The 15,978-nt window shown below is 57.4% G+C and overlaps 1 protein-coding gene across 1 annotated transcript in view; it reads right to left on the reverse strand.

Moving 5' to 3' along the window:
- EVC (EvC ciliary complex subunit 1) overlaps positions 1–15,978 on the reverse strand; it is a 41,891-nt gene that overhangs the window by 5,793 nt on the left and 20,120 nt on the right. The window contains exons 11-15 of the mRNA XM_054582229.1: positions 15,313–15,411; positions 8,535–8,747; positions 4,535–4,644; positions 1,230–1,440; positions 158–364 (exon numbers count right to left, since the gene is read on the reverse strand). Of these exons, the coding sequence (XP_054438204.1) occupies positions 158–364; positions 1,230–1,440; positions 4,535–4,644; positions 8,535–8,747; positions 15,313–15,411 (840 nt within the window). The remainder of the gene's footprint in view (positions 1–157; positions 365–1,229; positions 1,441–4,534; positions 4,645–8,534; positions 8,748–15,312; positions 15,412–15,978) is intronic.

A 15,978-nucleotide genomic window follows, 5' to 3' on the forward strand; every position in this document is an offset into this window, starting at 1 on the left:
ATGATGGGTAACCTCCAAAAGGCCGGAGGCCCCTAGGAGGGTGCAGCCCAGACCAGTGCCCAGCTGGCTGCTCCTCCAAGACCTGCCGTCTGCCCCTACCTCACACACACCCCAACCCTCTTGCCCCCGGGTCTCCGGGGATGGGGGTGGCACGCACCTTAAAGTCCTCCCGGTCCTTGGCCCGGCTCCGGGTGGCCGCGGCCCGCGCGTGGCCCAGCAGCCCCTGCCCGACGGCCCGCTGCGTGTGCTGCTGCAGAAGCCGGCCCACCGCCTCGGCCTCGGCCAGGAGCTGCTGCTGGAGCTGCAGCCGCGTCTGCTGCGCTGCCTCCTCCAGCCGGCTGGTCTCCTCCAGCACGCGTGCCTCCTGGGCAGGGAGGGATGGGGCCAGGAAAGGGACGAGCTCACGTCGCTGCCCGGTACCGGAGCTCCAGCCAGGACGGGGACGTGGGGCCCGCCCTCCCAGGGCCCACGAAGCTGGGGGCAGGGAGGCAGAGCGGCCGGCAGCGGCGGCCTCTTGGAGTGCAAAGCCCAACGCAGTGGAGGAGCTAGGTGTCTGAAGGTACCCCCTCCACCCAGTGCATTTATTGAGTGCCAACGGTGTGCCCAGTGCCATCTGTAGTCTGTCCCACATACAAGAGCTTCCTCATTCTTCCTGAACACTGTGTAGGCCTGAACGCCAGATGTGAGGAGGGCCCAGGGGCTCAGAGATGGTAACTTCCTGAAAGTCACAGCAGAGCTGGGTTTTGAGGCCAGATCGGAGTCTGAGGATAACCTGGGACATCACAGAAGCCACAGTGGGGCCTGCGGGGCCCCGGGCACTGCCTCTGCTTGTGGGGCTGCGAGTCAGGGAAGGAGGGGCTGCCTGCGTCCCACCAGGCTCCCCCGGGCAGAGCGAAACAGGGTGTGAGCTTGCCCCTCGCTGATGACACCCGCTGTCCCCCCCAGCTGCGTGGCTTCCTGGGGCCCGGAGTCAGCTGCTGGGGTTGAATCCCAGCCCTGTAATTTTGGGGTCTGTCTTTGGATCTGTTAAAACAGACTACAGGACCCCCTTTCCCGATCTCCTGGTGACGACTGCACCTTGCTCCGCGCTGCCTTCATACGCACTTGCAGCGTAGTTCTCACGACAGCACACACCACAGCCCCCGCAGCTGCCACTGCCCCCTCCCTGCAACAATGAGGGTAGCAGCGTCCGCTGGGCGGGGAAGGAGGGGTCGGAAGGGCGAGCTCACCAGGGCTCTGAGCAGCTGCCACTGATGCTCGTCCAGACACTGGGAGGAGCCCTGCTCCAGGGCCAGCTGCTCCCGCAGCTCCTGCAGGAGGCCCTTCTTCCCCGACAGCCGCATCTGCGTCAGCACGGCGACCACCTGGCTGCGGAGGGCCAGCCTCCGCAGGGCCGAGCGCAGCAGCAGGTCGTGCCCCTGCAGGATGCACCGCGCCGACCTGGGGGAGAGAGGGGCGGGGGCGGGGGTCAGCTCTTGGCCACTCTGAGTGGCACGGTCAGCTTCATGAGTCACCTTGGCCACGCCCCCGCTGCCCGCACATCGGATCTAATGTTATCCCTGCGAGGGTGTCTCTGGGTGAGAGCCACATTTAAATGGGCAGCCCGAGAAGGCGGGGTGCCCTTCTTAGGATGTGTGGGCTTCGTCCGATCAGCTGACGCCCGAAGCAAAGGGAAGGCTGGGATCCTGTCTGACCGTCTTGAGCTGGGGTTTCACCTTTTCCTGCCCCAGGACTCAAACTAGAGATTGGCTCTTCCTGCATCCTGAGCCTGCTGGCTTCCCAACTGGACCTGGCGCCACCAGCTTGCTTGGCGCTTGGACCTGCAGACTTGGGGCTGGAACTACGCACAGGCTCTTCCGAGTCTCCAAGTTGCCAGCTGCAAATATTGCCACCTCTCAGCTCCTCTCTCCCCTCTTTCTGTCTCTATAGGTATAGATACATAGATACATAGATAGAAAGGTACATAGGTACAGATACATAATACATAGATAGATAGATATATACATCCATCCATCCATAGATATATAGATAAGTACACACACACACACACACACACCCCCGTTGGCCCTGTCTCTGCAGAACCTGAGTACGCTGAGCTATCAAGAGATGCCCAGAGTCACGCCCTGCAGAGGGTCTCCCAGAGGGGGTAGGTTGGCGTCATCGCATCTCCTGCTGCCTGTCCTCTCAGACACAGGTGCACACCAGGGTTTTATTCAGCCATCTGTCCTTTTATTGATCTTTTTAACTTGATCACATCCTGTCCCCGGTTTCGGAGGCACGTGAGCCTGCCTTCGGCACAAAGGCAGAGAATGGGCAGAAGAAATATTGAAGAGAGAATAGCTGAGAGCTTTCAAAAACTGATGGAAGACAGCAAATCACAGATTCAAGGAGCACAACAGATTCATTCAACATACAACACAGATACACAAAACCACACACATGTTTAGGAATAGTATAATACACCAACGAAAACCAAAGAACAAAAGAGAATTTGAAAAGGAGCCAGAAACAACTGAAATCAGAGGACAACAGGTTGTCTTTGTAAAAAACAAACTGATACATCTACACAAGGGGACACTACGCAGCGGAAAGAAAGAAGGAGCTCCTCCCTTTTGCAACGGCGTGGATGGGAATGGGGACTATCACGCGAAGTGAAGTAAGCCAGGCGGTGAAAGACGAATACCACATGATCTCGCTTGTAAGAGGAATCTCATGAACAAAATAAACTACAAGCAAAATGGAACCAGAGGCAGGGAAACTGGGACAGACTGACAGCTGTCAGGGGGGAGCGGGGAGGTGGGGACGGACTGAAAGAAGGGGAAGGGATCAGCCAGAGAACATACATGAAGGACCCATGACACGGACAACGTGAAGAGACTAATTATGGGAGGGGCGGCCTGGGTGGAGCGGGGTGAAGAGGGAAAAAGTGAGACAACTGTAATAGCACAAACAATAGAATATATTTAAAAGTATTTTAAAACAACAATAAGGCTATGATTTCATACCCCATGAGAATATCCCCCCACCCCAATAAAGGTAAGATAGACATTTCCAGACAAACAAAACCTGAGAGAATTGTCCCCAGCAGATCTGAAGGAACAAGAAGGTCAGGCAAAGGGAAATCATCCAGGTGGAAGCTTAAAGATACAGGAAAAAATCAAGAGCAATGGGAAGGGTAAGTATGTGAGCAAGTCCCAATGAATAGTGACAGCCCAAAACAGTAATAGCCCCTGGGGTTGAAAGTATATCGAGGAAAAATATACAACGAGAGAGGCCTGATCTGAGGGAGGAACAGAGGGGACCAAGGCCGTCTAGGTGTTTGCTCTGTCCAGGGAGAAGGGACATATTAATACATATTAGATTGTGAGAAATTAAGGATGCCGTTAAAGATTCCTGGACCACTAAAAGCTTAGTAAAAGAATAGGGAGCTAAGAAGTCAAAAGAGAGAGAAAATAGCATGACAAAGACACTGATGCAGAAGAAGGCAAGAATGGAGAGAAAAAGGGACATAGAGCAGCAGAGACAAATGTAGAACAAACAGTAAGAAGATAGCTCTGAACCCCAAATATATGAACGTTTGGGTTTGCATTAGACATAAATGGATTAAATATTAGCATAGCTCAAAGGCACAGGTTTTCAGGGGAAATGGCTCTCTACTGTCCTCAGCGCGGTGACCAGGGGTCCCCGCTGTGCCCTGTGCATGAGTCTGTCTCCTTAGCCTGGGGCTCCCCTGCGCCATCCAGGGCTGCGGCTACCCATCCACCTGCCTCATGCTGAACCCACGAATCAGCTCCCTGGCAAAGGCCGGGCAACCACAAAAACAGTTCTAGCGAGATGATTTTTCGCGTATGAAATAAGGGAAAAGAAACAATTTGTAGCAATTTGAAAAACCATACTATACTAATAGTTACAGCAAAAATATGCAACAAAAATATACAGGTTTATTGATAAACGAGGAGTAGCTGAAAACGGGCACGGGGGGTCTTTTGGGTGTGAGGAAGCTGCTCTGAATTTGGATCATGGTGATGGAGCAGAAATCTGTAAATTTACCCGAAACCATTGAATTGTACACTGAAAATAGTGTATGGAAATTACTCTTCAAAAAGGCATTTTAAAAGCTCCTATGGAAAGAAAAAAAGCTCCCCTCAAAGCTCTAGGAAGTACGTATCACGAGCCCCATTTTACTGATGAGGAAATTGAGGGTAAGAAATGGTAAGCCACCGGCCCAGACCCATTCCGGCTCCGAGCCTGTGCCCAGGGCGCGCAGCGCTCTCCCCGTCCACACTGACTCGGGGCGCGGCCAAGGTAGCTTCACGGTTGTTTGGATGGGTGATAACACAATAGCAAATAAACACCACTGCAAGGATACGCTCTGTGTTTCGCGTACTCACAACCGAAAACCTACTTCTCCCCCTCCCTGTCTTTACAACGTGGTTGGTTTCAAAACCACCCTGTGAGTGGCGGGGGACCCCAGGGCTGGCATGGAGCGCCGCAGGGGACACAAGGCCCCGCCCCGTCCGAGAGCTGTACTCACTCTTCGCTGAGGCCGCCGAGCCGGCCCAGCCCTTGGCGGGCGATGCTCCGCTGGTCCTCGTGCAGGTGCGCCTGCAGCACGTCAGACAGGGCCTGCTCCTCCATCCACACCTGCGCCCCGGACGGGGGGACAGGGTTAGCTTACTAAGAACCATTGAACCGCACGCATACAATAACGTATGAAAATTACCCTCCAAGAAGGTGTTTTAAAAGCTCCCATGAAAGACAGCCCTAGGAAGTACGTATGACCAGCCCCATTTTACTGAGGAGGTAATGGAGGGTAAGAAATGGTAAGTCACCGGCCCAGATCCATTCCGGCTCTGAGCCTGTGCCCACGGCGCTCTGCTCTCTCCCTGTTCTCAGGGAGCTCGTTGCGCCTTGAACTCGGTGCGCGCCGAGTGTGCTGACTCCCACGGTGGATTGCCCCTGTGCGTTTCGTAGTTTCGGGTGTTAGTGCATCTCCCACATGGGCTTCTCTGTGGGAAACCCCTGTGAGGCCCAAGGCCGCCTAGTTAAACATTCCAAACGTGGAGCAGGGACTCCATCTAGGTCTGCCCTTCCCTGAGGCCAAGTCTTGTGTGGCCCTCCTGTGCCCTCCTTGACTGTTTCGTACCATCAGGAGAACGTGCACGCAGTTCAGACTGAGTTCCAGCCCGAAGCTCGGTAAGGAGTCATTACGCCGAGTCCTTTCCTTTCACCCACTCTAGCTGCTCGGAGGGCGCTCCCCTCAGTAGCCTGCAGAGGGCGCAGGCTGCACACAGAACTCAGCTAGACCACAGCCTGCGCTGCCGCCTAGACTTCCGCTCTGGGCGTTGTAACTTGTAACACTTAGGCTTAATCTCCCACGACCACACTGTGTGTGGTGTTAAAGTCCGTCCCTGGCTCCTGCTGTGAGGAGTCTACCACAACCTGCCAATGTGCTTGGGAACCCAGAACCTAGAAGATTCTACAGTCAGGATTCCCTAAAAGGTACATTCGCGTTGTCACTAAGGTACACAGGGGTCTTTGGGGTGAGTTTTGAGAATGCAGGCAAAATCAGCAACAGGATTCGAGGACGGTCAAGGGGACCAAGGCCATCAGACCCGATGGTGCTGCAACTGTCCGCTCCCCGCCCACTCCCCCCTCCCCCCGCCCCCGCCTCTTCGCCCTTCTCCAGTGCAAACTCAGGGACGTTCGGGAGCAGCAGCCATTCAGCGGGCTGGGGCGCCGGCCCTGGGGGCTGCTACCAGGCCATTTAGTGGTTTCAGGTAAGCCGACTGTTTTACACATTCGTGGACGAAGGAGAGGAAGGGAAAGGGAACTGAGAGTGTGTGCTTGGTACGGCTAAGGGTTGGTTGTACAGCCTTCTATCAACAGGTGGGTTTGTAGGTGGGGCAGATTCGAAGGCAAACGCTGGCGCCCTGGGTGGGGGCGGGGCCCCGCAGCCAAGGGGGGCCTCACTGCCATGGACGTGGCAGCGGAGACCTGAGGCCGACGGGTCAGCAGGGCTGTGCCCGGCGAGTGGGAGGGACACCGGGTCCCGGCAGGGGGACTGAGGAGGGCAGAGGGTGACCGGGTCCCGACACACGGGTCCTGGGAGGGCCCGGTGAGGACTCTGGCTTTTAAGCTGCATGAGAAGAGAAGCCACTGGCAATTTTGAGCCGAGAAGGGACATGATGCAACAAAGTGTCTTTTACCAAATCTAATATGCCAGGGATTATAAGATGCACAGTTATTTTAGGTATCACTAAGGGAGAAAAATCGCTGCTGATTAAATCAAGACGCTCTCCATTTCTGGGATGTCAATATACATTTAAAATGTGTTTGGGGATGTTTAAATATATTTAAAATCTATAAAAATATACTTAAAATCTTAGCAATCCGTGGCCTATCGTATATGTTAAATGCACCCCGGCTGGGGGTTGAGAAGAGGCCACAGGGGCAAGGGAGACTCGGGGAGACCAGCGGGCCACGGCCCAGTGACAAGAGGGGCCCAGACCAGGGTGCTCAGAGCGGAGGTGACGGAAGGGGGGCAGTCTGGGTGAGACTGAAGGTGGGACCCGCACCGATCCCCATCGCCTGGAGGTGGGGGCGAGGGGAAAGAGGGCAAGGGATAAACAGAAAGGCGAGGAAGCCTGGCCAGGGCGGGCGGTCTGTTTCACACTGAATGTGCCTGTCCCTCGCGCATGTCCGTGCGGAGCGCACAGAGAGCTGCGTTCACGGGTGAGGGGCTCTGGCCTGGAGATGCGGCCGTGGGAGCTGCGGGCCCTCAGCCCGGCCACCCCGGAGGAGCTGAATCCACGCGAGGGCTTGGAAGCGACTGGTCTCCAGTCGGGCCTCCAGGCGAGATGGCGGCGGCAGCCTTGGCTGGTGCCTGGGAGAAGCCCAGAGCCCAGCTGGGCCTGGGTCGTGGCCCACGGAGACGGGGGCAGACTGAACGTGTGCTGTTTTAGGTGCTAGTTTGGAGTTGTTTGCTCTGCGGCATTAGAAGAGTAACACAGTGGTGTGTGAGCGCCGGGAACACCAAGGGGGCGCGCCGGCAGGGAGGCGGCTCGCAGGCTGCATCCGGGGCGCTCAGCGCTCACAGGGCAGGGAGAGGCGAGGAGCCGCCATTGAGGCGGCAGGACAAGAGAGAGTCAGCAAGTGTTTCACAAAGGAGGGGGCCCGCGTTGGCCAAATGCTGCCGGCGAGTGCGCTCAGGCTGGGTCTCTGGGATCACCAGGGACAGAGCCTGTCTGGGGGCCAGGCCATGGGAACCCGCCCCGAGCAGCGTTCAGAGGCAGCACCAGCACAGCCAGAGCCTTGGCTACAGAATATCACCTGCCACTTCCTTTGTCAAAGGTGCAGACGCTTATGTACAGGTGCATCAGCCTCCTGGGGTGGCTGCAACAATTACCACAGGCTTTCTAGCTTAAAACAACACACACTTATCTTCTAGTCCTGGGGGTCAGAAGTCTGAAACGGAGCTCCAGGGGCTAAAAGCCAAATCACCAGCAAGCCTGCATTCTTTCTGGAAGCTCTAGAGGGAGATTCCTCTCCCTGCCTTGTCAGCTTCCAGAGGCGCCTGCATTCTTGGGCTTGCTTGCGGACCCTCCCTCTACCTTCAAGTCCAGCACGGGGGAGGGGCCGGGGGCGGGGGGCGGGGCTGAGTAGATTTGCTCTGGCTCAAACCCAGGCATTCAGCTCCCAAGGTTAGGGGTCTGTCCACAAACCACAGCTGTCCCTACAAAGCCCTTTGCGATGACCTTGGGCCTGCCCAGATAATGTAGAATAAGCTCCAAATCTCAAGATCCTCAGTCACGCCTGCAGAGGCCCTTGTGCCCTGTCAGACACCATATTCGGGTTCTGGGGATGAGGCTGTGGACATCCTTGCAGGCCATTATTCTACCTAGTGCACATGTTTTTTAATTCTCACCCGCGGATATGTTTATTGGTTTGAGAGAGAGAGAGAAAGAGAAAGAGAGAGAGAAACACTGATGTAAGGGAAAGCAAGGTCGGCTGGTTACCCCCTGTACATGCCTTGACCAGGGATCAAACCCAGGACCTAGGTGTATGCCCTGACCGGGGATTGAACCAGCAACCCTCTGGAGTACGGGACGATGCTCCAACCAACTGAGCCACCCAGCCAGGGCTGTATACATGGTTTTGATAAGGAAATAGACTCACTGTAAAACAGGAGTCCTGTGTGCGGAACCCCTAATCCGCCTGCCCCCCACCCCCGCCCGCTGCCCTGTGAACCACCTTATGTCGTTTCTTTCTTTCTAAAGAACAGATTTTACTGGCCTTGCTCAATCTCAAGGGATCAGCTGAAGGCGTTATCTGCTGACTCCCTGTCCTAGGACAGAAGGGCTTTGCCCCCAACACCGCCCCGTGCACACAGAGGGCCGCGGCGAAGGCTGGCACCAGGACCTTAGTAAAGCGCCTGGCGAAGGCCCTAGAGAGGCTCGGTGAGCGAAGGCTCTCGCTGTCCCTCCTGCCTGCCGGAGCTGCGGGCTCCCGCCCTGGTGTACAAGGGCCCGCACCTGCGTGTCCCGTTCCAAGAGCTCTTGGAACAGCTCCCACTGCCGTCTCCGGAAGCGGTCCGACTCCGCCAGCTGCAGCGCCGCGTCCTCCTGGGTCTCCTGCCTCAGGTACTCACACGTGTCCCGGGACAGGCCGGTCACGCCCGGGAGCGTCTGCAGGAACAGGGCGTCCACGAGCGTCTGGAAGGTTCCCGCAGTGCTGCGGTACAGCTCCTGGACCGGAGAGAGCCACACGGCAGGGTCACCTGTCAGACCCACAGGCAGTCCAGACAGTGGCACGACAACAAGGCACAGACTTTGGGGTATGGACGCTTCCCATGCTCACGGAGGCCAGAGCCACTCTTTCACCTTAAAGCAAGGAGCCAGCAGTTATAAAAAGTAACACTGCTTGGTGTAAAAAGCACCCATCAGCCTTTTTAGAATCAAAGAATGTGGCCCAATTTCATGAACCTAATGTACAGCTAGATGCAGCTGAAGAGAAGATTGGTATGCTGGAAGACAGATCAGGAGAAAATCCAGACAAAGTAAGGAGAGCCTAAGGATGGAGAATACGGAGGAGATAAAGGCATAAAAGATGCAATGAGAAAAATCCAACATTTTTAATTCGATTCCCCGAAGGAGAGAAGAGAGAGCCTGGGTAGAAGCACTATCTGCAGTGATAACGGCTTAGACATTTCCCAAAACTGATGAAAGAAATTTACAGGTGAGACACCGAGGCTTCACCTGTGTGGCGGCAGAGAGGCCGAGCACGAGCCCCTTTTCACCGCGGAGGCCTCGCGCAGGCCGGGCCCGCCGATTCCAGCCCCGGTGCGCTCGCGCACATTTATTTTGAAAACGAATGGCTAAGCCTATCACCAGAACCTCATAAACATAAGGTCACTTTTTGCTACACGAATAGTAGATGAAATAGTCTCTGAGGAAAAAAGCATGACTAGAAATAAAGGGGTTTGCTCCGTAACGCTAAAAGGCTAAATGCAGCAGGAAGATGTAAAAGTTGAAATTTGTATACACTTAATGGCATTGCTCAAATCAATGTCATCTGCTCCAAGAACAGAATAGGGCAGAAAAGTATCATAGTGATTATGTGACTAGATGAGGAAAAAAGATTTTACAAAACTTAATTTTCACGCATAAGAAACACTCTTAGCTAAACAGAAATGGAAGGAAATTCCTTAATCTGAAAAAAAACGAAACTATAGCAAACATTTTACCTAAGAGTGGAAATTATAGAATAGTATTAAGAAAAATTAAGTAAGACTTTAATAACAGCAGTGGGAATACCACGTTTCTGGACTGGAGCACTGATATTGGAGAGATGTTAATTCTAACCAAAATACCTCTAATGTTACAAATGCTAATCCAACTGGTGGCTCTATCAGTCACTATGGAGACTGAGGAGTGAACCTCCACACAGTCTTGACCTCGGCAACCCTGCTCCTCGGTCTCTGTCCAGGAGACACGCGCGCACGTGTGCACCAGGCAGCACCTACGGGAAGGCTGATGTCCGCGGAAGGCAAACCTGTCTAAACGAAGAAGCCACGCCAATGTCCGTCAACAGCGGAGAGGGTCAACGGTGACACATTTCTACGATGGACTGACACAGACCGATGGGGAACAATGAACTGCTACGCGTGACAACACGGGTGACTGTCACAAGTATCAGGAAGAGCGAAGGAAATCTGACCCACGGGAGCACAGGCCACACGGTTCCATCGGTACCGATGCAAGGGACAGATTTTCGAAGAAGCCAGGATCTGGCTCCCATGGGTGGGGGGTCCTGGGGTTAGGAGGGGGTGTGCGGGGGCTTCTGGGGGCCTGGCTATGCCCCTGCCGTCACCTGGTGACGGTTCCTGGACGGAGCTGTGATAATCATGTGTCCGTCCGCAGCTTCACGTGCCCGCTTCTTCATGCGTGTTACAAGTCACAATGAAACACGGGTTAAACGCATGGGACCGAGTTACATTTTCCTCCAGCCTCTGCAAGGCCCAGTGTCCGGCCAGGAGACAGGCTTTTAAAATTGATTCTCCCTCCTTGGACGCGATCATTCCATAGCAGTGGCTGGGGACCCACCTTTTCCCTTTGCCTTCATGATCGTCAAACCACAAAGATATGCGGTCTACACATTCAAGAGAGGTTAACTTGTGTAAACGCTACATGGCTGATGAACCTAGGCCCTTTCTAATAAAAAATGCGGGGGCCCTGACTGCTCCCTGCAAAGAGCCACCTCTGCAGTCCCCGTCACACGCTCTGACAGGCCGTAAAGCACACCGCTCGCGGCCGCTCAATGCTGACGCATTTCGTTTGGGAGACTGATTTATTCCGGGCCTGAAATAGAACCGGCAGTAACGTGCGGCACGTGCCTTGGGGCTTGTGCGCGGGTCAGGACCGACGGGTGAGGACCTGGAGGGGGCAGGGAGGCTGGCCACGGGCCTCGGCCCGGCACTGCCCCTCCGACGGGGCCTAGGGGACCCACATCGAGGCCAGCTTTCGTCCCTCCTCTGTGCCTTCCCTGGGGGCTCCCCGCCCCAGGGGCCGATCGCCTGCCCTGGGCTTCCAGCGGAGAAAAGACTGGGGCGGGGGAGGGGCGCACCGCTGGGGCCTGGACAAGGAGGTCTCCGTTTTCTCATCTGTGGGAGGCGTGCACATCTGTGAGCACAATATCTGCCTCGAGGGTTGATTACTGTATTTTGCCATGTATAATGCACACGTTTTTGCCCAGATTTTTGAGGGAAAGATAAGGATGTGCCTTATGCATGCGTAGTACCAATTCCGTACCCATATGAATGTTTTTAATTCTTTTACTTACGCATCTGCGTTAAAAATGTAACTCCAGAAAGCAATAACGATATCCGTATGCAAAATAATACCCCGGAATAGGGTCATTGGTTTTGTTTCTAAATATAAATAAATAAATAATTGAATTAAGAAATTAAAACAGAAGATTTTTTTTTTTCCCCTGGAAGTTTGGGCCAAAAACGTGGGCGCGCGCTACACACGGGAGAGCATGCTACACGGCGAAATACGGTGCAGTGAGCGAGGGGACGGCCCGGCGCGGAGCAGGCTTCCTGCCGCCCCCGCTCCCCGGCACCGCCTCTGTCCCCTGACTCTGCAGGGCCTTCACCCCCCACCACCCTGGGGAGTGGGGAGGTTCTTCCTGTCCTTTAGCTTTGGGTTCAGTCATGTGCCTGTGTTGGCCACGGAGACGAGATGGGTGCAGGGTGTGCTAGGGTGCGGGCTGACCTCCGACCTCTGACCTGGCGGGCTAGCCCGCTGGTCTGACGAGAGACGGGCAGAGCCCGGTGTGCTCCTCGAGCGCGGCCTCCGCCGCTGCCCTCTGGCCGGCGCACTGACCCGGAGGGTGCACTGCTGTCACTCTGCGTGGCCGCGGTTCCCGGGACGCGTCCCCGACGGCAGGGACCCTTTGCCGCTCGGTGCGGAGACATTCTAGTCTCGCTGCCGCCACGGGGGTTCCCGCACACGTCCCCCCAGCACCGATGTGGGCTCTGGGCGGGGGGCGGGGCAGGGCACAGGCGGACGGCCGGACCTCGGGAGGGCGCAGCCCAGGGCGTCTGACTGGGAACCTGGGGAGGGGTCAAGAAGCGCTCTCTGAAAAAGCGACTTTTAATGGAGACAAGAATGAGGACAAGCAAACCTGAGGGGATGGAGGACCCGTGTCTCAGGCAGGGAAAGGCATGGGCAAGGCCCGGGGTAGGAGGGACCGGGGTGCCTCTGGGGAGCTGAGGGGTGTCTGAGGTTGGCTGGCAGGAGGGGGGCGAGGGGCGTGACCCCGGACAGGCGGCGGGTGGGCCGGCTCATGCAGGCCTGTGGGCCCCGGCAGGAGGGCCGCGCGGGGGCTGGCTGGGCCTCATGGGCCACACTGCGCGCGTCTGTGGGGCCACGTCAGGTGGGTCTCGTGGGTCTGGCCATGTGGGAGCTTCCCAGACCAGGCTGGCTGGCCATCACGAGCCAGGGTACGGGTGCTAGGCTGCATCCTGAGGGCTGTGGGGGGCATTTTGGGGAGTTAAGTGACTCCTTTCGCATGATCAATCTACAAGGAAGGCAGCTGAGAATTCCTAGATCAGAGAGGCTAAGCCATAAGCAAAGGGCCACGCGGCTGGCGCACGGCCCGAAGGGGCCCCCACGTGGTCTGGCTGGGCCCTGAGCGACTCTCCTCTCCTTGGCACCTCATTGCAGGGAGGTGAGCTGCTCGGGAGACTCACCGGAAGGAAGGAGTGGTAAAATCAGGCAGCAGCTAGTGCCATGAAGGCTCTGGCACGTTTTACCTCTGCAGATAAACGTAACTTACTACCCCCAGCGGCTTTGTTTAGTTAAAGCAGAGGGCCGCGCTGCCCTAGCTGGCTACCTCAGAGGTAGACCTGCATGTGCCGGTCTGCATTTCTCACGCTCTGCGTCCTTAGTGACGACGCATCGTCCTTTAGCCTGGATAAAGGGACACGCGAACTGATTCGCCCTCTGTCGCAGCAGGGCAGTCTGTGGCAGGCAACGTAATGGCTCCCTGCGAGGTCTGTGCCTGAAGCCCCGGAATACGCCCCCTTCCACAGCCAACGAGGTCGTGCAGACGTGAGTCAGCCAAGGGCCCTGAGACGGAAAGGTGGGCCTGGGTTACCCAGGTGCATCCAATGCAGTCACAAGGGTCCTTATAAGAGAAGGGGGGAGGCGGGAAGTCAGAGCAAGAGGAGGCAGGAGCCCAGCGTCTCCGGCTCTGAGTCGGAGGAGGGGCCACGAGCCAAGGCAGGGGGGTGCCCCCGGACGCCAGAAAAGTCTGGGAAACAGATGCTCCCTTGGGGCCTCCAGCAGGGAGGCAGCCCTGCCGGCGCCTTGGCCTCAGCCCAAGGGCTCCCACTTCGGACCCCTGCCCTCCAGGGCTGCAAGGTAATCACCCCGTCTTGTCTGAGCCACTGAGTGTGTGTTAATTTGTTGCGGCCGCCACAGGAAACAAACACCGTCCTGCGAATGCCAGCATTTCAGTTGGTTCACTCCTTCGCTGGTTTACTCACTCAGTGATCCATTCTGACAGACCGCCCCATCGTCTCACCCCTGGGCTAGACCTTGGGGGCCCAGCTGCATCTTTCGGGGGACGGGGCAGGCTGCACATTCCTCTCCCTTCCCTTGCTCACCAATACTTTACTCTCCCTTCCTGAAAGTCAGGAGCCCTAGGCCTGAATCCAGGCTCCCCAGCTGCGTGACCTTGAACGGCCTTAACCGTTCACTGCTGAGCTTGAAAGAACAGACCTTGTTGAAACAGAGGCCTGACCTTTGCCCTGGTTCCGGGACCGTGGCCTCTAAGTCCTTGGAATGTCCTCCCGGACAAGAAGGTCTTTGATTACTGGGGGTCTCGGGCCTCGTCCAAGAGTCTGTGATCATGATAGGATGCAGGGTGGGGGCCTTGGCCATGTGGTGTCGGCTCGACCCGCAGGGGCTGGAGGCCAAGGCCAGCACACACGTGGTCGAGCACGTCCGTGTGGCTACGTCCTGATAAAAAGCGTGGACAGCAAGGCCCGAGGGAGCTTCCTTGGTGGGCGGTGCGCAGTGTTCAAGGTCACAGGTCCCCTCAGGAGGCGAGGGCTGCCCAGGCCTCTGCTGGGACAGGGCACTGGAAGCTTCACGCTGGGAACCCCAGGCTCCGCCCCCCGGGCCCGTCTCTGGCTGGCTCGAATCGGTACCTTCTGCTGCAGTAGCGCCTGACTGAGCAGAACGGCTCCCGGCCCGTCCTTTAGAGAATTAAAGGACCAGCGGGTGGTCTCGGGCGCCTGGACTGGCCCTTCGGATCAGAGGTGAGGGATGTCGTGCAGCCCAGTCTTGACCCCTCTATCGGTGTCTGCTACTTCCGCCTCCTTGGAGGCCAGAGTTTCACCTTCTCGACCCTTCCTCGCCCTGACTCCTCCTGAGAGCTGGAGGCGCGGCGCGTCTGTCACTTCACCAGGCCCCCCTCGGACCCCCGGGAGGCTCTCAAGAGACAGAGCGTGAGCGGGAGGGCCAGGAACGAAACCCCAGAGAGCAAGCAGGTCTGCGCGGCCCTCAGCGCTGCGCCTGTCCTTGCAGGACCGCTCTGGACAGGGCCAGAAATCACGAGGTGCCACGGCCTGCCATTTAGTGGCATCCGTCTCCGTCAAGCTGAGACTCTGCTGTTTGTTTAAAGGTCAAGAGACAGCGGGGATTTAGGAAAACGCGCTTTTCTCGGCAGCCTGGGGACTGCTAGGTGGCCATCAAGTCAACCTCCCAGCCGCCATGCCCACAGGAGCACGGTGGGTGTCCTGCCCAGAGAAAGCGACGAGTTATGCCTGTCGACCGGGTCTGGGACGGGCCTGCCAGGCTGAGAGGCGAGCGACCCCGTGAGCGCGTCCGGGGCACACACACCCTCCCACGCACACACGCCCTCCCAAGTCCACACGCCCTCCTAGACCGTGAGGATAATAATAGTCCTAACACATTGCGAGGCTTGGAGAAAGCTTATTACCCCCATTTTAACGGAGGAAACTGAGATGTTGACCACCAGAACAGACCCTGGCCTCGCGCTTTCTCACCGCCCCACCTGTGCCATCCCCGCCAGGCCCCCGCTGACCCTTGCCTGGACCAGCGCGATGCCTCCCCAGGGTCCCTGCTTCCAGCTCCGCCCCCTACAGGCCACTGTGTGCACCACCCTTAGAAAACACAGGGCAGGTCTGGGCTTCGGGGGCCTGGGCCCAGGCGGCTGCGGGGTTCTCACGCTCACTCAGATCCGGAGGCGTGTTGGCCGGGCCACCGGGAGCCCACGTACCTGGCAGAGCGCAGCCGCCGCCTCGGCGGCCCTGAAGTCATCCTCTTCCTCCAGGTCACTGCGTGTCAGCCGCTGCCTCTCCAGCACCTCATGGAAAGCCTGCGAGTGAAAACAGGGGCCGAGTCTGATAGAGAAAGGCAGATTTCCCCCCCCAGAAAAGTCTCCCCATCTGACCCCTGCCTCTCAGACCTAAAGGGTGCTCGCCCACGGCGTACACTCAGGAAGAGTGAGGCCCCGGGTCCAGAGGCTCCTGCGGCTTGCAAACTGGGGCCCGGGCAAGGACCAGCGAGCCCAGTCTCCAGGACACCCCAGACCGTGCGCTTGTCCAGCCCCGTGTGGGGGCTGCTACCAGGCCCCCTGCGACTGCTCTCTCCTGGGCACGAGCCCCCCGTGCAGCATTCCCTGACTTCTGCTGCTGGAGACCACCGCCCAGGCCGGGGGGAGGCCCACCCGACGGAGCCCTCAGCACTGGCTTGTGGGCCGGGAAGCTAGGGATGCAGGGCTCAGAGAGCCTGGCCGAGGTCCCTGGGCTGGCACATGGGAGGCCCAGAATTGACCTCCCGCCTGCTGGATGCCCCAGCCTCCAGCTTCGCCTGCCTGGTGACCAGGCTGAGCCACACCGCGGTCAGCCAGCATGGCCGCTCCCGGGGCAGACGTGCCCGCAGA

This window comes from Pteronotus mesoamericanus, unplaced genomic scaffold (genome assembly GCF_021234165.1).
Source record: "Pteronotus mesoamericanus isolate MK-2021 breed Mesoamerican mustached bat unplaced genomic scaffold, CSHL_Meso_final contig_68, whole genome shotgun sequence".
NCBI lineage: Eukaryota > Metazoa > Chordata > Mammalia > Chiroptera > Mormoopidae > Pteronotus > Pteronotus mesoamericanus.